The following is a 25,523-nucleotide window of genomic DNA, read 5'->3' as shown; positions in this document are numbered from 1 at the left end:
GTTTTATATAATAAATTATGAACTTTTAGAATAGTACTAGATGTTTTATCTAATAAATTATGTTTAGATTGACTCATAAAACCAAAATGTCATAAGTAGAACATAAAAACGACATGGGAATGATAGTATTTAATTTTATTTTAAAATATGTTAATGTGACATATACTTGTTAAAATTAATTGAACCAAAAAATATTATTCTCTCACCCTCTAAATTTATCAAAGTGTTGAAAAGTATCACTATGTATATAATCCAAAGAGTAAATTTTCATGGTCGAGTTAACATTTTCATATATTTATGAGTTTCACGTAAAAGAAAAAAAAAACTTGACATTTTCATAGTATCACAAATAAAAAAATATAAAGTATAAAAAATATCAACAAAATATAATTAATATGAACATGATATTAATATTAATAATTTTTAACTTATTTAAAAAACATGAAAGGTTTAATTGTTAATTTAAATATTTATTCAAATTTTATACATTTATAATGTTTTTAGAAATATCCATCAATATTTTATTAATATTTCTATCACCATTTTCCCGTCAACATTTCTACAAAAGTTGGTCTCAAAATATCAACTAAAAATTTTAGGAAATAGGTCCACAATCATGCTTTGGCATCATTTTCATCATTTTATACCATAAGAAATCACACTAGGTTTTAAACCATGTATGGACTATACTTTTTATTTTTAATCCTAACCATAAAATAATCGACGAGAGAAAAATGATTTCCAATAAATGTTGGTTTCTATCACTATACCACACATTTCAAAATTCTTGGATTAATGTAACATCGAAACATACCTACCTAATATAATCTTAACAATGAATGCATCAATGAGTGAAAGTACGAGAAACGGAGTTTAGGTCCAGATGATGTCATTATAAGGCCAAACACGGAAAGGTTAAATAATAAATTAAATTATCAATTTGATCATTATAATTTTAAAAGTTTCATTAAATCCAAATAGTTTAGATCTAATTTCAATTTGGCCCCTATTCCAATAATTTTAATTTATTCTTTGTAGTTTTGATTTAGTTTCGATTTGGCCCAACAATTTCAAAATTTTCAATTTAATCCATATAATTTGATTAAATCCCAAGAATAATCCCTAAACCCCTTTTCTCTCTGTTTTTTTTACCCATGTGAACCCTAATAACAACTTATGTAGTCATCAAAACAAAAAATACTAACTCATTGTGTAAATAAAAAATGTATTTTTCCTAAGAAAAAAACAAGAAATAAATAACAATGTGCTACACATTCATTACATTAATGACTTCGTAATAATAGAGACAATGTGATATTTGACCAAATTGAAACTTCACAATAATAAAGTCTCAATGTTCAAATCCATAAGAATAAAGCTATAACTTTTAAAATCATAAAAACTACATTAAAACCAAGTTGAAATCATTATGGCAAAGCTAGTAATTGAAAACCTAATTATTTATTGACAATAGCAAATGAAGCATCCATGCATTTTAGAAAACTACAAATATTGAAAGTGAAATTCTGAGTCTTTTTATCGAACACTTCTTCCCAATTAAGGCTATTCCATATCACCATCAAACTCATCTCCCCATCAACAAAGTGTCTTTTTCTCCCTACAAGACTACATTGTTCATCGTAGTCTCAAGAACGTATACGACTAAATAAGGTATCGCTTTTTCAACATTTGGTAACAACAAAGACTCAGATTGAAGAAAATACATAATACATAAAGAACAAAATTAGAATTTCAAAAAGATTAGAGACAAAATTAGAAAACAATATAGTCTTCAATAATTATCAAAATCAAGTAGGTAAATTTGAAATATCATTTCATACATACATCTAATTTTTAACAATTGCAAATACCAAAGATGAAAAGTTTCAAAAAAATTGTTGGAATATGTTCTGGAGTGGATTGGTCTTTGCACCAAAGCTAATAATGAACTATCAAATGATTAAACATTGATCAATTGAGGAAGAATTGATGCCTTATAATGACATCATCTGGATTATACTTTATTTCTTGTGACTTATGACTAATGAACCCAGACAAATTCTGTAGAACATTATTCAGCAGCCATTGGAACAGCAAAATGGAATAACTGAGGTAAAAGCTGCTGCACGTCTCGAGAATCATTTAGACTTGAACAAGGAAACATACCAAGGGAAACATTCAAAAGAGTAACTTAAAGGACATATAAGGTAAGATCTGTTGTGGTGAGATGGGCTATACAGAAAAAACGAAGAATGTCGAGATGACAAAACTATATGCATTCAAGTCTTTATACAATACTAGGCTAGGGTATCGAGATCTAGCCAGATTGATCGAACGAATGACGAGATAGTACATGATGTTACAATAAATTTTAGGAGAAAAAATCATTTTCAATACTATACTTAAGTCAGTGAATCAATTTTAAGTTTAAACTTTTAATTTCATCCAATTAAACCTTGAACTTGAATTAGTGATGTAATTAAAACCTCTTTAAAATTAAAATTGAAAATTACCCTTAAACCAACCAATAAATCATATGAAATTCAACTAAAAAAACACCTAAAAGGACACAGAAATGCCCAAATCTAATCATGAAAATACTCGAACCTAGTCACAAAATCAAGCAGACAAAAAAGGTTCAAACTTAGCAACAAAATACCAGAATTCACTTTAATTAAAAGCATCTAACACAATTAGAATAAACCAATATACGTCTAACTATGAGGACGACCATATTCAGAAATCTTAGAAAAAATGAAAATAGCTCAACTAATTGGATGTATTAATTCACTTATTCAAGGATTTAAGATATAACACTCATTAAAATTGACTCACCAAGCTACTACGTACAGATGAATGCTCTGGCACCTGCAGATACAACTAGACAGGTTTTTCAATGTGCTCTTTCTTGGCATCTTAAACATTTCTGACTTTATTGAGTGGAGCTATATACAATATGCTATGAGAAACAAACCATAGTACTCAGATTCTGTTCGATAACCATTCGTTTTTTATTTTCGGTAAAAATTAATCTTAAAAACATTATTGATTGTCATATACATCTCTATAAACATTTTGAAAATCTAGGCCAAATTTTGAAAAAAAATTTGTTTTAGAAATTCATCTAAAAATTCAAATATGTTTTCAAGAGAAATGGTAAAAAACAAGCATAATTTTTTAAAATAGAAAATTAAAAAACGAAATAGTTATCAAACGACCCTAGGTAAGATTTTGACTGAGAAAGTACTTAATACTTACTGGATACTCAAAAAAGGTAGAGACACCAAACAGCACAAGCCTTGTGGAAAAGATAAAAGCAAGTGCCAGAATCTCGGCCCCAAATCCTTATTGGAGAAAGTATTCATTCAAATGACTATGAATTTCATTTTGCATTCCTAGTTGTTGATACTTCATCATCTACTATAAATAATCCTCAACTTGATTCTAAACTATCATCATGGTTCTTACATTATAGGATGATGATAGTAGAGAATTCAAAGTCTACAGGGGAAGAGATTACATGAAGTTTATTCAACCAGCTGCAAGAAAAAATCACGAGGAACAAATAAAAATATGGATACGAGCTTGAAGCAATGATGGATGAAAATAGAGAAGCAGCATTGAATGAGCAAAGATGCTAAAAGCAGATAAAAGGACTAAAGATACGACTTCAACAAGTGTATAAATGAAGAACCTACCTACTAAAACTTTGGTGAATAAACTTGCAGAAAAGGATAACAAATTATCAGCTCATGAATGAAGATGCAACGAAGAAAAGCTAAAGAAAGGCAAATATAACTAAATCATTTGAAAGAAGTGTTTAATTATCAATTTATTATTGAATAATTCAAACACGTATTATCTGAAGAAAAAATGCATAACAGAAACACGATGAGGAAATGAAACGAAGGAAAGCATGAGCTTAAATGAATATATGGAACCGGAAGAGATGAAGCAGACTAATTTAAAGAATAAATAAACCTTCAAAACAGTTTTCTCCCTACAAAATAAGAATTAGCAAACAAATCAGATTCTCCTACATTGATGCACAATTTCTCGAGAATCAAAATTATGAAAACAAAATGTCCTTTAACTTCTCCCATTGACCGGATAATATTTACATGTTATTCTGCATTTGGCATCAAGGTATTGTGGTTCAAATCTAAAACAAATTTTAGAATTTAATTGAACTTGAAAATAAATTGTGTTGAAGAGAAGTTTGTAACAGCCCCATTCTCCTCTACTTATCAACAACTAATAATCCTATATATTGACAATAAGTTCCACATTGACGGATGAGTGGAGAATAAGCTCCCCTTTGAAATTAAATCCCTACGGAAGGATACATCCTTCATGAACTAATAGTTCTATATGTTGAAAATCAGGAAAAATAATTTTCCCATTCCCGACCTGCTACCTCAGCGCCGATTAAATTGGCATGGCCTGTCCCTGGGAAAAAATTGTCTTCCCTAGTGTCTAATAATATGGGTATGATATATGAGAAATTACACAGATTGGTCTATTCCTCCTCTCTCTTAGCTTCAATCTTTGCCACCTCTCTCATTAGACAACCGTGCTCTCTCAATCTCAACCTTCATAAAAGCATATAAAAACCCACTAAGAAATCGATATGTTATGTCCTCTCACTCGGTGAGAAATGGAACAAAACATTGGAACCACACTAGAGATCCAGGAGCTGTCCTCTTCTTTTTTTTTTTTTTTGGGGGGGGGAAGGAAACAAATATTTCATTGATAGTATGAAATATACAAAAGGGCACATGGACAATTACAAGAAAGCCTTCCAGCTTGTAATAAGATTGTTAAGAGAGTAGCTATTAAAAGGTGAGTAGAAACAATCCAAGAGTTAAGACAGTAACTCTGTCAAAAAAGATCTCAAAGGGAAGAACTTTATCATTAAGGACCCTATTGTTTCTCTCCAACAAAAGACTCCATAAGAAAGCCCTTATAAATTGAACCCACAGTGTAGCCTTTTCCTTTTTAAAAGGGTGTCCAAACAGTAGGCAATCAAGGAAAATGGCAGGGTGAATTTGCAGTGCAGTTTTCCATCCAAAAGCAGTGAGGATAATGTCCCAAATACGAGCAGCAAAAGAACAAGTAATAGTAATGAAAATATGGCCCTGGTCTTCGGATGCCTCTAAACAGAGATGGCAACAATTTGGGGAGAGAATAATGTGGGGAGTTTCCTTTGAATCCTGTCGTGTGTGTTTATCGTGCCATGACTGAGCTCCCAACAAAAAAACTTTACTTTCTTTGGATGGAGACCTTTCCAGATGCTATGGAACAGTGTTAGGGCGGGTTGTGAGGGAGTGGTAGATAGCACTCTGTAGATAGATCTGGTGGAAAATGCTTTGGTTGCTTCGTGTGGCCATATCCATAGATCATCATGGGTCGTAGGGGCAATCTCTGAAAGGGTGTGTGAAAGGCTTAACCATTCTATTGTTTCCTCCTCTTTTAGATGTTTGCGAAATCTATAGTCCCATGATGAGGTGGTTTTTGACCATAGATCAGCAATGGTTGCCTCTTTATCTGTGGAAAGAGCAAAGAGATTTGGGAAAAGGTTGGCCAAAGTCCCCTGTAGTAGCCATTTATCCTTCCAAAAAACAATCTGGCTAGCTTCTCCCACTCGACAGTAGGCATGTTCTTTTATGAGCTTGATTTGTTGGTAAATACGCATCCATGGTCCTCTGTAGCAGCTATGGCGAATGGATGGCCATGAGGCAGATGAGGAACCGGAGTATTTAGCATTGATAAATCTCCTCCATAGTTGTTGTGGTTCAGTAAGGTAGCGCCAAATCCATTTTGAGAGGAGGGCACAATTCCTATGTTTGATGCTCCCAACTCCAAGGCCTCCTTCAGTGATAGGTAGTTGTGTTCTCTTCCAATTTATAAGATGTGGCTTACCATTTTTGTTTGGTCCTTCCCATAAAAAATCACGATATATTTTGCCCAATCTGTCCGCAGCCTCACCAGGGATTTTAAAGATGGAGAGGTAATAGGTTGGTAGATTGGTGAGTACTGACTGTAGGATTGTGTGTCTCCCCCCTTTTGAGATGGAAAGATTGCTCCATTTGTTCAGACGATTTTGCACCTTCTCAATAATTGATAGCCAGAAAGCCTCTTTTATATGATTGCTATTCAATGGAAGACCCAAATATGTGTTTGGCCAAGTTCCTGAGGAGTAACCCCAAGCAATAGCAATCTGATCAATGGTCAGTTGTTTAGAATAAATCCCAAAAACACTAGATTTTTTGTAGTTTATATTAAGCCCCGATGCTGCCTCAAAAAGCTCGACCACTTTGTGGAGGTTTTCAATGTTTTTGGGGTCCTTTTTTGTGAAGAGGAGAGTGTCATCTGCAAATAGAAGGTGGTTAATTCTCACCAATCCACAATTTGAAACATAACTGTCCTCTTGATGACAAGAAAATGAAAAAAAGGTGAGTAGCCCACACCTTCGACAGAAGCACTTCTGCCTAGTAGGCATTGAAGGACCTATACTTCCATTTAACGGCCACAAACTAATGGAAAAAAAAAATATTTGCAGTAATGAGGATATTTTTAGGATGATTATCTTTCTAGAGAAGTTAAGCAACAATGTTATGGATGAGAGCTACCAGATTTGGAAAGCCGGGAATAATATGGCGATGCCCTGGTTGATTAACTCAATGAAAAACGAGATGGGTGAAAATTTTCTTTATCAAACTGCGGAAAAAATTTGGGATGCTGGAAGTGAAACCTCCTGATCTTTTGAGATCCAGGGAAAGCTTCATGCATGACCTAAGAAAAGTGAAATGGCAGTATCAAAATATTTTAGTATGCTAACAATGAACTCGCAACAATTTGATCTTTATGAAAATAATGATCGTTAATGCTCAACTGATGCAACCCATCACAAGAAGATTGTGGAGAAGAAATGGACTTTCAGTCTTACTGGATCCCGACAAGAACTAGGATGAAGTTTGAGAGTGCAATCTTGGTGTGAAGCCTCTTCCCAACATTAGAGAAATTGCTGCTGAAGTCAATAGAAAAGAGAAGGAATAGAAAAGAGAAGGAAATTGATGCTTTTTTCCTTTTTTTTGAGAAGAAAGGAAATTGATGTTAGGTCCAACCATAATCACCTTTGATAATTCAGACCAGACAATATGGAAATTGAAAGGGGAAAGTTTGGAGCGAACATGTAACAGATAGAACTCATCTTCTATTGAAGAGGATGTTTCAGACAACTTGAAAGTTAGATCAGCAGCTGTGATCTAGGACTTCTCTCTCCTAAAGTAAATGCAGAAGATGAAATAAGAAATTTTGAAGAGTTTTAAAAAGTTAAAGAAGTTGAATGGGTCCTATGTTCAAATGACATTGCAGCAGATTCTTTAATTCCTTCTCAGAAGCCTCCTATTCTGAATGAATCCAATCAGAATTTTATCCATTCCCCTTACAAACATTCTGAAGTTCTCATAGTTTATTCATATGGTGGATTACAAGTTTATGAAATTAACTCCAAAAATCAGTAGAACAGCAATGTTCTGATGTTCTTCTCATTCAAGAGTCAAAATTTGCAAAAGCTGACAAGAGAATGTCTAAATCATTATGGAGTTTCAAAGATATTGGGGGGTTGAAGCCATTGGCAGATATGGAGGTCTTTCTTACCTTGTGGGGTGAGAACAAAGTTTGTGTTTTAGAGATAGGAGGTTCTGGTGGAATGAATTGTGCTCAATGTGATTAAACAAAGGCCTCCCGATCTGAATCGTTGATTATCATAAATTTGGATTGGTGTTGCAATACATTGAATATTTCTGGCACCAGGGAAGTGAGAGAAGATGACTGATCTTTTTTTAATGGTTCCTCTTTTATGACAAAATTTTCATGGTCGGCCTTATACCACTGATCCAATTTTGGCAACTATTGATGGTCGTGAGTCATGTTGAGCCTCAAATTGTATTAATAAGGTAGACCTCTGCATTATGGGTTTTTTGTTAAGAAAGTTATTGCAAATTTTTGCATGAAGAACATTTAATAGTTTTTTTGCATGAAGAGGTCATTAATTCGGGAGTTGTTAGAGGATTCCTTACACGAAGAATTCCTTAATTGGGCAGCCATGGCCCTTTTGAATTCAAGGGGTTCTAAAGTATCAAATTCCCCCAAGAAATTGGTCTGTTACTAAAGATTCAAGAAGAAAAAAAGGGTTCAGTCTTGCGGACATTCTTTTTCTAGGAAGTGTAAAAAAATTTTCGTTGACAAAAGAATGAAGTTGTTTTGAAGATTGAAGAAATTTTCATGATTTTCCTATTAACCATCTGAAGAGTTGGTTGAGCTTGAACGGAGCAATTTTGGTTGTTTCGATTCGTTGCTTTGTCAAGATATTATGCATTTTGCTCTTCAATAGTTTATTCTTTTGTAATCTGTTTAGTACTTTTTCTCTCTCTTTGGGGTTTGTATCTTTGAACATTTTTCTTCCTTTTCATCTATCAATGAAAAGTTTGTACTTTTTATTAAAAAAAACTGTTTAGATAGTAGAAAATTGCTATGATATTAAATAATAGAGTCTATGTGTTGAAACTCTTTGAAGATTTCTAAAACAATCTTTACTCAATACCAAAAAGATATGGGAATTGGAGAGCTGATTACTACATATATAAAGGCAGCCACCTAACCAACTATTAACAAACTAGTTAAACAACTAAACTATAAACTATTTAACAGTTCAAAAAACTAATTATAACTATTCACTAACTACTTGAACAAAAGAGATAAAACAAACTCCAAGCCTCTGATAGTAAACGTAAGGAACACTACTTTTTTTTTTCTTTTGATAAGAAACCGAGACAAGTGAAAATAAAATCATATGAACAAGGAACACTACATTCTACAACATTAACTCCTATCTCCGTACATAAACATGGCTTACAGGGCCACATGTCCTGCAAATTGCTGCCCATGAACAGGACTAGGTACGTTAAAGAAAAACAAACGTTGGTCTCCATGAAAACTAGAAGCCATCTTGAAGAGATGGATGCATATCATAAATATAGCTGCAATGTTTTATTTAATATTCCCTATGTACAATAATTACCTGGTAAACAAAGACTTTCACTTGGAACTTTGAAGATCTACTGGACTAAGTCAGCTGAAGTACTTTTGGGTACAACCACGATCAATTAGCTGATGCACATGCTCCTCCAGCCTTAGAGAGCAGACAAGTTTTGCCTTCTCTCTTCCCCATACAAGGGAAAAGAACCTAGAGAATAAGTATCCTGACCCACTCTCAAACGCCATAGAGTGGCAGGAATGTTTTGACGAAGGAGTATGCTAGTGCCCCAGAAAAAATGTAGCTGTCCACTCTGTCAAGTAATCCACCTGCATAATTCTCCAAGGAGGTCCAAATAATAGTCAAAACATTTCTAGAATTGAAAATGTTAACAGGTATTATTACTCTTCGAAAAAAATCTTTCTTATTAAGACAGGTAAATTCAAGTACCCCTAGGCCTTCAACTTTCCAGGGGTGAGTTTATGCGGTTTATAGTTTATTCTAATTAAGATATGAGCACTAAATCCCATTTATATATCAGAAAGAAAGTAATTTCGATGCATTAACACAACAGAGGTAAATGGTCCCTAAAAGAAAATATGAACAATATATTCTCCATACGTACTGAACATATTGAACACAAGAAACAATTTTGCAGCAAGAAAAAAGAAAGATAGCCTTTTTTGGGATGAAAAATCAACTTTTATTTTTTATTTTTAACAAGAAACAAGCTTTTCATTGATAATATGAAAATGAAGAAATGATGGGAGCTACGGGTGCAGGTATTCCTGTCAAATTTGTGGTACAAGCTCTCAAAGGAAGTGAAAAAAAGAAGAAAAACAACCAAACAAAGGAATCAAAATACAAGGTAATAGACAAGATCAAGACATATCAGAAAGCTAAAAGAAAGGAGGCTGAAAAAACTTTTTCCAACAAAACCTGCCAAACCAAAATGACTATATGCTGAGGAAAAGACTCTGATGAAAATGTCAACTTTTATGAAAATGAATTATGGTACAAAAAGCAGCCCATACAACAAAGAAGGCCAGCCAAAAGTGGGGCATACAAAATGCAAAATTAAAGATCTTGTAATGAGAAATAAAAATATAGGACAATTACCAAAAAGATCTTGTATGAGCTCAAAGGGAAACATTAAGGTGTGCCAATCCCAACACTTCTTCCCACAAAATAGAGAAAAAGCTACCTTGCAAAAGCACCTAGCCTTCCCCCCAATAGGGGATCCAAAACAATACCCCCAAACATCCTTGAGTGCTTGGCCTTTGAAACAAAAAAGTACCAGAATCATGCCATAGCAACCCTACACTATGTATAAGATCCTCCGCGTCACAAGACACTAATTTGGGCCAAAAATAAAAGTGGAGGCTCTCTACAGGAAGTGGATGGTCCATAGTTTTTCCCAATTCTCTGCAAAAGGGACCTAACTTCAAAATCTAATTCACTGGGCGACCCACCCACTAACCCTTCCAGAAAATAACTCTCATGACAAACCTAACCATTTTACTAAACCCCTATAGTACACCAACCAAGTTGAGGCAGTCAAAAACTTCACTAAAAATGCTATTTTAAAATTATATGGAAGCCAGTCAAAGATGACTTGATTTATACATGTGCCATGAAACAAGAATTTAATGCATCATAGATCTTGACCATAAGAAAATGGAATTTACCATGTCCAGGGATTAAAGATCCAGAATCCTTGACACCAGCATCACGTTTTATCATTGATTCAGTAAGATCACCAAAAACAGAACCCAAGAAATTCAGAAACCCAAAAGCTATAGCACTGTTCCAGTAAAACATTCCAAACCCAAGTCAATTATTTTACAGAACCATGGAGATCATCAATTGAATAAGACGTGTTCATGATGGGCAATTAGAGTGTAAAACTCCACTTGATTAAAAACACTAGCCAGATAAGATCAAATTAACTAGTCTATTGAAACTCATGCTCACTGAACACACACACACACACGCACACACATATATATATATATCGCATTTACAAATAGAACAAAAACTTACAAAAAATTTTCAGCATGAGCCTAAATGCACACGTCTTATTGCAGCATGAAGAATCTGTATTATGCTTGGAGGGAGAAACTTTTGAATTCCTTTCTGGTCTCTCATAAATTATGCCTATTTTCATTTTAACCTTGCTTAAAATCTTACAAAATTTCCCACCTTTTAAATTTAATTATCAATTCTTATTTTACAAATTTAATAATCAAAATAAATTGAAGCCCCTCTTAAATTCACTTAAGATCTTAAAGAATGTCCCTTTTAGATTCATCAATCGGACCAATTGACCACGCTTAAATTGCAAAGAAACAAATCCCACCTCCTAAATTTTACTTTATAATTTATATTTTAAAAAGGGCCAAAGCCATAAACTTAGTAGTTGCAATTGAAGAATTACATACCTAATCACAGAAGTAGGCCAGCAAAGAATTTTTGATAGAATGACAGACGTAGCTATACAACCACCCAAGCCAATAATAGTTCCCTCCCACGTCTTTTTTGGACTAATATTTGTAAGTGGGGTCTTACCAAATGCCTGCAAGAAAGGTAATGAGAAAGCATAAAACCTCCACTCAAGGGCACAAGATATTTCACCAAGTTTACCGGTAGTTTTCTATGCTTGTTTTGTAGGTACATTAAAAAAGCAATAATAATAAAGCTAAGTAGTTACTCAAGGCTGCTACAATACTAAATAACATCAAATCTGATAAGAACTCATATAAAAATTCTAGCGAATTGGAATTAAGAACCATATGAGTATGTGAAACCTTAATTCTCAAATACTAGAATCCTCAAGTCGATTTGATTTCAACTCTAAGGTTTAAGTTGGACATGGATTGTGATGTAGAGGTGTTTTTATAAGACCCCTTGAAATGCTTGTAAACTACCATTAGAGTTAGTTGTTTCTTTTATAGCCGTCGGGAGCTTTAATAGCCGATGGTGGCTTGAGAGTTAGTTAATTAATTAGTTGGGTGTTAGCTATGTTTGTCTATTATAAAAAGTCTAGCCGTTGGTGGCTTGTAAACTAGCCATTAGAGTTAGTTGGGTGTTACCAAGCTGAATTCACCTACAATCGCCTGCGCAGCTGATCAACTGGAAAGTCACCATTTGAAATAGTTTATACTAAACTCCCTGGAGTTTAACGATTGATCTTACTAATATTGTAGTAGATCCAGTTAGAGATGAAGAGATGGCTGATTGTATTCAAGAACTACACAAAGAGGTCAAAGAACACATGGAACAAGCAAATGCCGAGTACAAGCAACATGTGGATGCTCACCGGCATGTGAAAGCCTTTGAAATAGGCGACTTGGTTATAATTCATTTGCAAAAATCAAGATTACACCGATCACATAACAAATTAACCAATAAGAAGTTTAGTCCTTTCAAGGTCCTTGACAAGATTGGGGAAAATACCCTTGACAAGATTGATCTACCCTCCTATCTCCAGATCAGCCCTACCTTCAATGTGGTAGATCTATATGATTATCGTGCATAATATTCATTTTCATTCACTACCTAAAACTCAAGGACAAATTCGTTTTGGGGGAAAGAACTTGATGCAGGGGTTTAATTAAAAAAAGAAAAAAAAAAACCCTTGAAACCAATCTCCCACATTGCTTGGTAAGACCACCATCCATCCAAAGATAGAGAATAAATGATTCCATATAGCCGATGAGAAAGGGCAATCCATGAAAATGTGTGCTTGCGATTCAAAGTCTGTCTTGCACAAACAGCTCCAAAATGGGAAGAGAGACCACCATGGACATCTTCTTTGCAGCTTGTTGAGAGTGTTGAGGCCAGTGTGGCTAAGTTCCCATATAAGGAACTTTACCTTTTTTTGGATATGTTACTTTCCAAATATGTTTGTATAGGCCATACTTGGGAAAGCGAAAGAAGACGAAAGAACTGGTTTATCAACCCCCAACCTTTGCAGACCTGAGATACTTCAAAACTCTTATCCTCAAACTTGCTTGGATTAATCAAACTCTTTGTTTTTTTTTAATAAATTCATCCAACATTTCCACAAAAATAATCCTCCTTTTCAAATACTATGGAGAACCAAAATACTATTTTTTTCCTCTCCATTGAAGGGAATTTTCCAAAGAAGAGCCAAGGATTGCTCCAACCGCAAGAATTATTTTGGAGACTTAACAAAGAAAGAATGATACTGCTTTTTCTCTTCCAACAAATAATAACCATGAGGAGAACGAAGAAAGAAGGATTTGTTGACAAGACAGCAACTACTCTCCTTTAAACATTTTATTGTTTCTTTTCATTTCATCGATGAAAAGTTAAAAAAAAAAAAAAGGAAATCAATGAAACATCTAAAACCATCGTGGACAAAGAACCTCAAGAGGAGAGAGGAGAGATCAACTTACTAAGCTCTTTTTTATTACTGCCAATTAATGATTTATTCCAGACATTTTAATTCTAGACGTTAAATTCCCCAATATTTAATATTCGTACCCATCAAATTATATCGAGATCCAAATGGGTCATTAATAGGTAATGCTTTTCTTTTCCATAGGGCTGACCGGTGCTCCCCCGAGGTGATAGTGTGAATTTGAGTGCTTTCTCAAGCTTGTATAGTTGGGTGCATATTTGCTTGGCCTAATTGAGCATACGGGGAATCTTGGGCTAAATAGATCACTATTGATCCCATTCCATGGTCTTCTCTAAATTGTTAGGCTTTAAGCAACGAATATCTACTCAAGTCATTGATACTAATCTATTTATAAACACACTCTTGGACACTTTGTCATAAAGATTTGGTTTCAGCACGGCTAGTTTATAACTTTTGATAGTCTGCCCCGGCCCCCCTTGCCAAAAAACATTTTTAGGCTCCTTTATTTCAAATTAATTGCTCCTCATGTTATGAAAACTCCTTGTTCATGCCTAACCTATATACCGACAAACCCTCCATCAAAACTCACCACAACTACCAAAAATTTCCCTATATAACATAATTGGTGAATCTCAAAAGATCTCTCCGCCCAAAACAATCAAGGGTTCCCTAGCCCAACTTTCCACAATAACTCACTCATTTACTAGCCTGAAGTAACAACTATTTACTTCCAAAACGTAATTACAAAGAAGTACCATACACGTAATGAAAGATAAAAAAGGAACAAACTTACCTTGCCACCAAGAAAAGCATACGTATCAGCTGCAATTATACTACTCATAGAAATTAGGGTTGCAACAAGGCCAACAGTCCAATGAGCTCGACCTCCAAGAAGAAATGGCCATGCTGCTCCTATTTCTGCCAAGGAGCATGATCTAGTAAGTAATAGTATAACTAGATAAAGACACCTAAAAACAGAAGCTACAAGAGCATAAAAATGTGAAATTACCAACATATCTGTGGAAGTTCTTACTTTACACTAAAAACTGTAAACACAATTCAAAAACTTGTACATGCAAGAAATAATTCGGACTACCCCATCATTCAATGTGTCATCCATAAAACACTTTTTTTTAGGGGCAAAGGTAAGACCCTAAAAGGTTGTCATTACAGTGTCACCAGCCTCATAAGAAGTGATGTAGTTGGCTTAGTTGCAGTTTATTCTTTTAAGGGATTAACTAGTTATATCTTCAGCTTGTTTAAGTTTAGTAGTTACTGCACAGTAACTGCAGATTGCATTATTCTTAAAACTCTTGCGCAAGATTGCATCAATTGGTATCAGAGCATCCAAATTTCTGGGTGATCGATGGCAGGAAAGAAGCTGATTATGGGTGATTCTTCCTTGACCAACAAAGCGATGGAACAAGTATCCGTCCTCTCACCACGATCAACGACCGTACACTTGCAGTCTGTCGAAGGAAACTTCCAGGTTATCCAAAGGGATGTGGCTGAGATTAAACAGATTCTGGAAGTCTACAACAAACTCCGACGAGAGATACCCCTCAAAATTCTGCAAGATTGGATCGAGAAACCCAGATGGAGGATCAAAGGACTAATTACCAGGAGAGGCACCCTGCACCACCAAGAAGAGTCCAAAAGTCAATCGTAGACCAAGAAACCTCCAAGACAGCAACCTTTTCATGAAGAATTCAATAGGAATCCTTTGTTTCAACGGCATCATGAGCTGCTAGTCGATTCCTCAAGTGAAGAGGAAGATGACTTCTTTGCATTTGAAGGAGGACGGCCAGGTATGCGACTAAATCCTAATAGGCCACAAGAAGCCAGACTATCACAAGAATTTCAGAAGAATTCTCAAGATGAGCCCATGGAAAGGGAGAATTTTTTTACTGGCCTCTGATTGTTTCCAAGGAAATTTCCCTCAGATAAGTTCAAATAACAAGGAAGATGAATTCCTTTTGAGTTTTGCTGATTATTTTGATGAAGGAGATGAAATTCTATTTTGTTTGGAGAAACTTTTCAGTAGAATTTGATAATGATCCTAAAGAAACTCGTGTGGCTAGAGTTGAGAAAGATTTGGTTGAAGACTTGAAGCTAATATTATTGAAGTTGGACACGCCGGAGAAAGTTCAATTTACCAACCTCAAGAATTCGAATCTGATTTGCTGCATGAAGGTCATGATGTGGTTGAATTGCAGTTAATTTCTTTGGAAAACCAAGATCTTGCTAGAAAACAATTGGGTTCTTTAAAAATTGGTAATATTACTGGTGGAATGGTTGAGGAATTCAGAATTTTCATTGAACTTCAAGAGCATAGGCTACAAGAGAATGCAAGAAAGCTCTTCCTTCCAAGTAGACTTCAAGAATGTAGATCCAAGAAGGAGAAAGATTCAATGTGTGGGAAAGTTGAAAACCAAACTCATTCAGCCAATTCAATTTCTAGTTATTCCAAGAAAATTTTGAGAAGTACTGGAATGAAGAAAAAGTTGGTAGTTTTGAGAAGGATTCCGTGAAAAAGAAAGCTGATAATTTGGAAGACTTTTGTCTCCACAAACTACTGCACCAAAATTTATTGGATTTAATTAAGTTTGGTCACTCTATCATTGTTTTGATGAGTTAAAAAAGGCATTTTCGATTGGAGTATTTTTGAACCACAAGAAGAAGCAAGTTTCTATTTTGAGGATTGTTCACAACCATCTAACTTCACTGCTTTTAAACTCGAGGACGAGTTCTATCTTTTGGGTAGGGGAAATTGATGTAGTCGGCTTAGTTGTGGTTTATTCTTATAAGGATTAGCTAGTTATATCTTCAGCTTGTTTAAGTTTAGTAGTTACTGCACAGTAACTTGAGTTTATCTTGTATTCCTAAAGCTGGAAGCCTCTACAAATAGGCTCTCCTTTAGTAATAAAAAGGCAGATTGCATTATTCTTAAGACTCTTGTGCAAGATTGCATCAAGAAGCAAATGCACATCATGATCCAGTCCAGGATTAGGAAAATCATGCATGTCTGCAATAAAAAGTCACGCTTAAAGATGGCAATGTTTGAAATCAAGAAGTTTTACTCCTTTAACTTAGAAAATGAATTTTTATACAAGAAAAAAAAATGCAAATCTATTCCTTTAATTTTACCTTCTAGTCCTACTTATCTTAAATAGGCTTCATCAGTTTTCTTTTAGAAATGCAATATAAATAAACTCAAACCACCATATGAATTATTTTCCTTCAAATTATTTAAAGGTATTTGATTTCCTTCATATGAATTTCTTTTCTTCAGATTATACAATGGTATAATGGTATTGGATTGTGATGATGGGCAACGTTACTTTTTTTTTTTTTTTGATATCCGTGTGTTCGGGTCAGCTTGCACGCACCTCGACTAATCACGGGCGGATATCTGTGCGTTCAGGCCAACTTGCACACACCTCGACTAATCACGGGTCAACCGTCCGACTCTACTACATTTGGTTGACAAGACAATCCGTAAGATATTAAATCCTAGGTAGGTGGCCACCATGGTTCGAACTCATTCCCTCCAAGCCCTTTTTGACCATTAGGTCATCCCATGATGGTTGGACAATGTTACTTTTTCAATGTACGAAAAACATTTTCATTTTTTAAAGGTGAAACATACTTTTTAATTTATGTAGTTAGCTCTTATATTCATTTGGTCATCATTAATTTATAATGATTTAATCATTATACTTTTAGAAATGTAATGATTTAATCTTTGAACAATTTGTTCCTTTTTATTAATCAATGAGAAGTTCGTATCTTGTTAAAAAAAATGTAATGATTAAGTCTTAACGTTAAAAATATCCTTTGGAAGTCCACACACCCCATTTTCACCCAGCAGAGACTAGAGGACTAATGATGTCCACTACAAGAATGACAAGAAAAGGAGAGAGAGAGAGTCGTGTTTGCCTAAGGCCATTGCAAGGATCTTGCCCTTGTAGGCCCTTGTATATTCTTTCATAATTCTCAATGAGAGCTCAATTTTTTTATTAACAAAAAGAAAGGAAAGAAAAAAATAGAGAGAGGAGGATAAGAGGTGCAGTATGATACAGGCAAGAAAGGCATATTATGAATAGAATGCTGATAATGATTTTCAAGCCTCTTTGGGAGAAATCCAACCCTCTCAAATGTCTACGAAACCGGATACTATTGACTCCTCCCAATGGCCTTTGTAGTAGGCAGGCAAATTCTAGATGCAATTATCCTAGCAGCAGAAACTGTGGATGACTATTTAACAAAGAAGAATAAGAAGGGCTTCATCACAAAAACTTCAAAGAGCCTATGACAAATTAGATTGGGATTTCTCGCACCTTAGAGGCTTTGGGGAGAGATGGAGAATGTGGATTTGCAGATGCCTTTCAAATACAAGTGTTCCAGTGATGATTAACAGTAGACCTAGAGGTAAAATATGGGCTTTATAGGGATTAGACAAGGAAATCCTTTTGTCTCTTTTCCTTTTCACAATCGTGGCCAACTCATTTAGTAGATTTGTTAACGTGTTCAGAGATAAGGGGCTCATAAATGGCTTCAAAGTACGATCAGGTTCATATCTCCCACATTAATATGCTGATGACACCCGTCTGTTTGGTGAAGGTTTCGCTTCAAAAGTAGAGGTTTGTCATAATTATCTGCACATTTTTTAAGTTGCTTTGGGGCTCTCCATTAACTTAAAAAAATCTGCCATCATTGGCTTAAATGTGCCAATGTGGACATCAACGAGGTCTTCAAATTAGCAAACCTGCTGGGTTGTAAGTATGCTTCCCTTCCTTTTGATTATTTGGGCATTCCACTAGGGGGCAAGGCAAAGTTTGAAAAGTTCTGGAACCCCGGTTACGACAAAATCAGAAGCAAATTGGCAAAATGGAGGAGTTTCCCGATCCCAAAGGGAGGAGAATCACCCTAATTAACTCAGTTCTGACTTGTTCTAGCTTATTTTCTCTCCCTCTTCAGAATCCCTGATGAAGTTAGCAAGACCATGGAGAAACTTTTCAGGAATTTTTTGTGGAATGGCAGTGAAGACAAAGGAGGGAGTCATTTAGTTAATTGGGGCAGAGTCACTTCCCCTTGTTTCTTTGAGGGCTGAGGGTAATGAGTCAGATAAAAAAAAAATTGGCACTCCTAGCAAAATGTCCATGGAGATTTGAAACAGAGGCAGCTGGTCTGTGGAAGGAGGTCATCAAAAGCATGTTTGGTTCTGACTAAATGAAAAGCCATCATAGTCATAAGCAGTGGACAAACTGATGTAGCCCTTGGAAGGATATAAGAAAAGGGACCCCTTTTCTTCTGCCAAATGTCAGTTTCAAGTTGGGGAGAGGCAACAAAAGTTTTTTTTGGAAGGACAAGTGGATCTACCATCAACCTCTCAAGGACCTTTATCTAAACCTGTTCAGAATCTCAAATTCCAAGGATTCTTGCATCGCTGATTCTTGGAATTCTGATTTTTTAAGTTGTGATCTACACCTTAGAAGAGGCCATTTTGATAGAGAAATGGCAGACGGGGACAGCCTTTCAGCCTTGCTTCTTGATGTCAGGCCAATTCAAAGTCCAGATTGTTTGGTTTGGAATTTGGAGAGCTCAGGACACTTCACTGTTAAATCAGCTTCGCTCCCGCTGAACCCTGAATTTTGTAACTTGACTTTGTAAAGAAATGCCCCAAAGAAGGTGAACTTTTCTTGTGGACAACAGTTTCAGGGAACATTAATACTTTGGATAATGTGCAGAGAAAGAACCCCCACTTACAAATTTCTCCTAAAATCTGCATTATGTGCAACAGGAACGATGAGTCCCTATCCCACCCCTTTATCCACTGCAGTTTCATTTCAAAGTGTGGTCCCACTTTGGTAACATATTCGGTCTTCAATGGTGCATGCCTAATGACTTTGAAGGTTGGTTGAAAGAAGCTCTCTTCTCAAAGACAATGCTAAAGTGCTGTGGGCAAATGTTGCTAAGGCAATAGTTTGGCTGACTTGGAAAGAAAGGAATGACAGAATTTTCTCCAATAAGGCAAATTCTTTTGATTACTTTTGTGAGTTTGTACAGTTTACAGCCTCTTTTTGGAGTGCTCAACACAAGTCTTTCTGTAACTAAACATCTATCATCGGTTTAGATTGGAAGGTGTTTTTGTATTCTTCCTTTTAGGGACACCTTGTCCCTTGGTTCCTTGGGCTGTTTCTTCACCGTCACGTTTTTTGAATGAAAGCAGTGTCTTGTTTCTTATCAAAAAAAAAAAAAGAAGAAAAGAAAAAAAAAAATCTACGAACCATATATCTTTTCATTAAAAAGCAAACAAGTACATATTCTTTCGCCTAGCTCCATCAAAGTGCTTTCTCATTACTTGCTGACAACAACTAATATTGAATATGGTGTGCATGTGATCTAACACATTTTTATAATTCAAAGCCTAAAAATGTATGAGCAAAAATGACTGACTTGTGTTTACGGCTGGAACTGCCAAACCACAACGAAGTTTGACCCAGAAACAAGGAAGATAACCACAGTAAAAAAGCCCAAATATTGCACTGCTCAGCTGAGCAAAACGGGGGCTCCCTCTTTGTAGAAGTAATGTTATTGCAAGAATGAAGGAAGAAAATGTGATAGCCACATCAAGCTGACCAAAGTACCTGCATGAAGATAAGAAACACTGATAAGAATTTAGTGTACATTGAAACTGTACAGATGGAAATTATGCCCGTAACAAATTTTCAAACACACACCAAATCAACCTCCTACTAAAATATCTTCATTAACTGTTTTGAACTGTGAAAACACAATCCAGTTCAAAGTCATAACCTTCCCATTATCATGATGAACCAGCATTGGCTAATTAGCAGCATGAAGAAATTTATTCTCTCTTTCCTCAAGAATAGCATGAAGAAAATTCTAAACATGGAATTATGCGCATAACAAATAAAAAAAATATTAGTAACAATAATGGATAAGCATATTAACAGGACTAGAAGTCCACAAATGGCAAATGAAAAACTAACAAACAAAAAGATTATGGATCTTGAGTAATTGGTAATTCCTTGGTTAAAGCAACCCTAAGAGATGTTAGAAAGTAACTTTCAATCACACTGCAGGGAATCTTCTCTTCTATCTTCAAATATCAGCAGATTTTTCTATACAGCACGGATTAGTTAAAGCATTTCTTTACAACACAACGTAATTGAAAATAAGGAAAATATATTTTCCAATTAAAAAAGGTGAAGATAAATTGATATTAGATATGACTATGCTGAATTCTGTAATATACAGCTAAAGCCACTGTTGTCATCTTTTTCAGCTAGCTTTGAAGCTATAAAAATGTTAGTAAAAGCCTGAGCAGCACACTTCATTCATATCCAATTACATCTGGAATTGGAGACCGTGATCAACACTGCCACTATGTCATGCAGACGTGATCCAGGCATTGGCTGCAAGGAAGCTTCGCATAAGCTTGATTGATTCCCGATCAGCAATCCAGTATTTAATGTATAAGCCAAAAGTGATTCCATGATGTAGTTAAGTAGCTCTTCATAGCTTTTCTCGATTATTAGCTACTGATATAGCTTTTATTTTAGTAGCTTTACTTTTACCGCACAGTAACAATAGTTACTCATGTAATTCTTAAGCTTGAAACCTCTATAAATAGGTTTCAGCCTTTTAATGAAAGGGCATTGAATCATTTCTTAAAAAAACCTTGTGAGGTGCTACATCAAATTGGTATCAGAGCATCCCGATTTTCTGGGTTGTATGGCGGGAAAGAAGTCGATCAACATTGGTGACTCTTCTCTCGTCAACAAAGAAGTGGAGCAAGCCTCCATTCTCTCGCCACGATCATCAACCGCACGCTTGCTATCGGTTGAAGGAGAGGTGAAAACCATCCAGCAGGATGTCGGCGAGATTAAACAAATTTTGGAGATCATCCATGACAAGCTCGAAGCAATGAGTGTACAGCAAGCTATGGTTAGAACTCCTCCTCAAAATGCTACAAGATTGGATCAAGAAATGTGGATGGAGGATCAAAGGACTAATTACCTACCAGAGAGGTACCATACTCCACCAAGAAGAGTCCAAGAAGTCAATCGGAGACCAAGAAACCTCCAAGAACAGCACCTTGTGCAGCCTAGAAGGTACCAAGATTATGTTCTTGAACCAAGAATGCTCCAAGAACCGAGAGCTGTCCGGCAAGACTTCAACCAAAATCTTGGAGTTTGTACAGCAAGAAGGTATCAAGAAGGTTCAAGCAACAATGTTGGAGTTTGTACGAATTTTAACAAATTAGTTTCATACAAGACTAAGGTATTTTGCCACCAAACTCCAAACAACAGCCATGGAATTTTTCTTTCTTTCTTTTACAAAACTCCCAACTAGAGAAAAAACCCCAAGTGATACCTTAACCAAGATGGGAAGATTTTGCCACCAAAAGAGTGAAGACACTTCAAATGATTTCATAAGACCAACAAAAATTTCAGAGGATGCAAGAGGTAACTCAATTTTGCCTCAAGTTGCTGCCTTCGATGTTGATTTCAGAAATTGTGGAATCCAAAACTCTTCTCAGGTTGTGGCAATTGAACAAGAGGATGAGTTTTTTCTTAAGTTTGACAATTATTTTGATGGGGAAGAAGAGGTTGATGAAGAATTGATAGGAACAGATGATGATTCTACTTTTTCTTTGGTTACATTGTTCTTTGAAGTGGAAATGCAATATGTTAACGGGCAAAAGAATCAACAAGAATCTTTATTGAGATGTTTGGGTCAAGAATTTCACAAGAATTGTCAAGATGAACCAATGAAGAGGGAGAATCTTTTACTGGCTTCTGATTTTTTCCAAAGAAAACTCCCTTGGATAAGTTCAAATAACATAGAGGATGAATTTCTTTTGAGTTTTGCTGATTATTTTGATGAAGGAGATGAAGATTCTCCAATTGAACTTCAAGAACATCGGCTACAAGAAAATGCAAGAAAGCTCTTCCTTCCAAGTAGACTTCAAGAATGTAAATACAAGAAGAAGAAAGTGGGTAGTTTTCCGAAGGATCCCGAGGAAAAGAATGTTGATAATTTGGAACACTTTTGTCTCAACAAATTATTGCATCAAAATTTCTTGGGATTTAATTCAATTTGGTCACTTTATCGTTTTTTTGATGAGTTAAAAAAGACATTTTCGATTGGAGTATTTTTGAACCACAAGAAGAAGCGAGTTTCTAGTTTGCGGATTGTTCACTGCCTTCTAACTCCACTACTTTTCAACTCGAGGACGAGTTTCATTTTGGGGTTGGGAAAATTGATGTAGTTAAGTAGCTCTTCATAGCTTTTATCGATTATTAGCTACTGATATAGCTTTTATTTTAGTAGCTTTACTTTTACTGCACAGTAACAATAGTTACTCATGTAATTCTTAAGCTTGAAACCTCTATAAATAGGTTTCAGCCTTTTAATGAAAGGGCATTGAATCATTTCTTAAAAAAACCTTGTGAGGTGCTGCATCATTCCAGCTTAGAAACGATATAGAGGTTCCACGAGGAAATCACGAAAGACTCAATTATGGTCTAGGGGAAAAAAATGTTCTTCAAATTTCTTTGATTATACGAATACACCAGAATGAATGGTGAGGCTTGTGGCCTACAAGTTCAGAGGCAGTGCATAGTAGACCAATTTTGATACTGGCAAAAGATAAGGATACTATTTGTTTTAAGAGCCAAATTTATGAAGAATATAAAGGACCTTACAGCAGCTGCAAAATGTTCTTAGGAACACTCCTGTCAAACTCCCAACTAATGGAAAATTGTTGAAATAATAGTCCCCAGCGAGTCATTGTGAAAGGACACCAAAAGAAAAGGTGCTCCTGATTTTCTCCACTGTACATACAAAGGACACACCAAGATGGTTGAAAAGCAAAACCAGCTTTCTGAAGAATGCTGGCAGTATTTACTTTGCCATTAATCAAAATCCATACAAACACACTGATTTTCTAGGGCATTTAGACTTCTAGATAGCTGAAAAGCTCCTTTTTGAGGTGGAGCAATTTGAAAGATATGATGAATTCAAAGAGCTTACTGAAAACATGCCTGAAGGTTTGAGCGACCAAAATCTTTCGTCATAATTGGTAGATATAGAGAAATTTGAAAGTAGTGCAAGTAGCTCCGAAAATTCTGCCACTTCCGCCTCCTTCAAAAAACACAATTGAACCATAAAAATAGGAACTAACTTAGTCCCCACTTTTTCTGCCCCTCATTCTCACGTACAACTGATTGATAGGAGGTCTAAAAAAATCCACAAACTCATTGGCCATCACATCTAGTAGGTTTCTTCTAGTCAAGGTTTTCCAGGATTTTGTTTCACTTTTCCACATCTCCCCTACAGACACAGCAAAAAGATTCAGAAACTCTGCCATTAAATGTTGGTTAATCAACCAAATAATATAATCCTTCAGGCAAATATCTTTCCAAAACCTTACCCTTGCACCTGAACCCACCTTAAATTTGATTTATATTTCTGAATCTTTTTGCAGTGTCTGAATCTTCCATTTTTTCTCAATGAAAGCTCGATTTCTCATAAAACATAATAATAATAATAATAAAATTGATGTATATTTCAAATAACAGTCTAAGTGTTGAAACATGACCCCAAGACTGCAGCATCTTCAAAGGCATTTTGTAAACCAGCCCCCCTCTTCTTGTCCATGAATATGTCTAATCATTATTCCCCAACTGGCCAACTCCAATGGTTCCTGTTGAGATACTTATAAATGAATTAAATTTACCCAACCCATTAGCTTAAGCTTTTGGGTTGAGGGTGGTTTATTCATCCTTAACATGGTATCAGAACGGGAGGTCTTGTGTTTGAACCCCTGCATTATTGTTTCCTCCCCATTTATATTGATTTCCACCTGTTGGGCCTTGTCAATTATCCAAGCCCACAAGTTAGAGGGAGTGTTGAGATACTTATAAATCAATTAAATTTACCCAACCCATTAGCTTAAGTTTTTGGGTTGAGTGGTGGTTTATTCATCCAAATAGCATCTTTCTAGTCTGTGGAACTCCATCTCATTTATCAAGCTTTTCTCGAGATTTCAGCAACTGATCAAGCTGGGGAAATGGTGGAATTTACCAACGGTGTAAAAGGAATAGCCTTAAATCTTGAGAATGAGAATGTAGGGATTGTTGTCATTGGTAGTGATACCGCTATTAAAGAAGGAAATCTTGTCAAGAGCGAAAGAACTTTTAGGTTTCCTGTGACTCAAACCTTTCGACCTACTATGCCCAAACTAAGTCAGTTAAGAGATCAAGATCCAATAGCCTCAACTCAGGCCGTCTTGATCAGAAAGAGTAGAGTAGTTCGAAACTATATAATTCGATCTCCTCTTTCATCGCATCTCCCACTCTTTCAGGCAGAATGCTGGAGATGTAAACCAAATGAGAGAAATTTCATTGATTGAAAAAGCTACCCAACAAAGGAAGACAGCAACCCCTTTCATAGAAAAGGGTTACTGCATTTAACAAGAACTAACTAATAAACAGCCAACCAACTAACTAATAACAGCTAACCAACTAACTTCAGCCTTTAACTAATAACTAATAAAACTAATGGGCTGGTAATTACATCAGTTTCCTTCCCTCTTAAAAGAAAACTCGTCCTCGAGTTTAAATCCAGTGGAGTTAGAAGGCTGTGAACAATCTTAAAAATGGAAATTTGCCTTTTCTTGTGGTTCAAAAATACTCCAACCGAAAATGCGCTCTTTAACTCATCCAAACAAAAATACTCCTTCTCATATCTACATTCTTGAAGTCTTCTGTGAAGGAAAGACTTTGTGGTATATTCTTGCTTCAAGGCTTCTTTCATCTCCTTCAATCTCTACACTCCTGTGAGAATCTTCTTCATATCATCGAAATAATCTACAAACCCACACAAAAATTCTTCAAAATCAGAATCTTGAACCAAGAACCCTTCGTTCTTGCTTTCTTGAGGCCTATCATGGTAGAAAAAGTTTGTAGTTTGTTCCTTGTTAGAGTATATATTAGTATATTTTATATTCTTGTATTAATATTAATTTGTCTTTTACCTTCTCCTTATAGGATTAGGTCAACC

At 35.4% G+C, this 25,523-nt stretch overlaps 1 protein-coding gene across 5 annotated transcripts in view; it reads right to left on the bottom strand.

Annotated features, from left to right (window-relative positions):
* Nucleotides 1-3,299: 3,299 nt before the first annotated feature.
* CDS4 (cytidinediphosphate diacylglycerol synthase 4) overlaps nt 3,300-25,523 on the bottom strand; it is a 31,328-nt gene continuing 9,104 nt past the window's right edge. The window contains exons 3-8 of one of the 5 annotated variants that reach the window (XR_002603278.2): nt 19,887-20,077; nt 14,221-14,345; nt 11,482-11,615; nt 10,729-10,844; nt 9,086-9,369; nt 3,300-3,539 (exon numbers count right to left, since the gene is read on the bottom strand). Coding sequence is in view for 2 of the 5 variants with exons in the window: in XM_022301764.2 (XP_022157456.1) it covers nt 9,278-9,369; nt 10,729-10,844; nt 11,482-11,615; nt 14,221-14,345; nt 19,887-20,077 (658 nt within the window). In the remaining 3 variants the exon portion in view is untranslated. Of the gene's footprint in view, nt 3,540-4,729; nt 6,193-6,233; nt 6,373-8,842; nt 9,370-10,728; nt 10,845-11,481; nt 11,616-14,220; nt 14,346-19,886; nt 20,078-25,523 lie in introns of those variants that run through there. The other 4 variants (XR_015792253.1, XR_015792252.1, XM_022301764.2 and 1 more) reach the window with 4 other exon arrangements.

This window comes from Momordica charantia (genome assembly GCF_013281855.1).
Source record: "Momordica charantia cultivar OHB3-1 chromosome 7 unlocalized genomic scaffold, Mcharantia_2.0 BLBB01000007.1, whole genome shotgun sequence".
Taxonomy (NCBI): Eukaryota; Viridiplantae; Streptophyta; class Magnoliopsida; order Cucurbitales; family Cucurbitaceae; genus Momordica; species Momordica charantia.
Note: the sequence above shows the minus strand (reverse complement) of the source record. Positions and strands in the feature narration are given on the sequence as shown.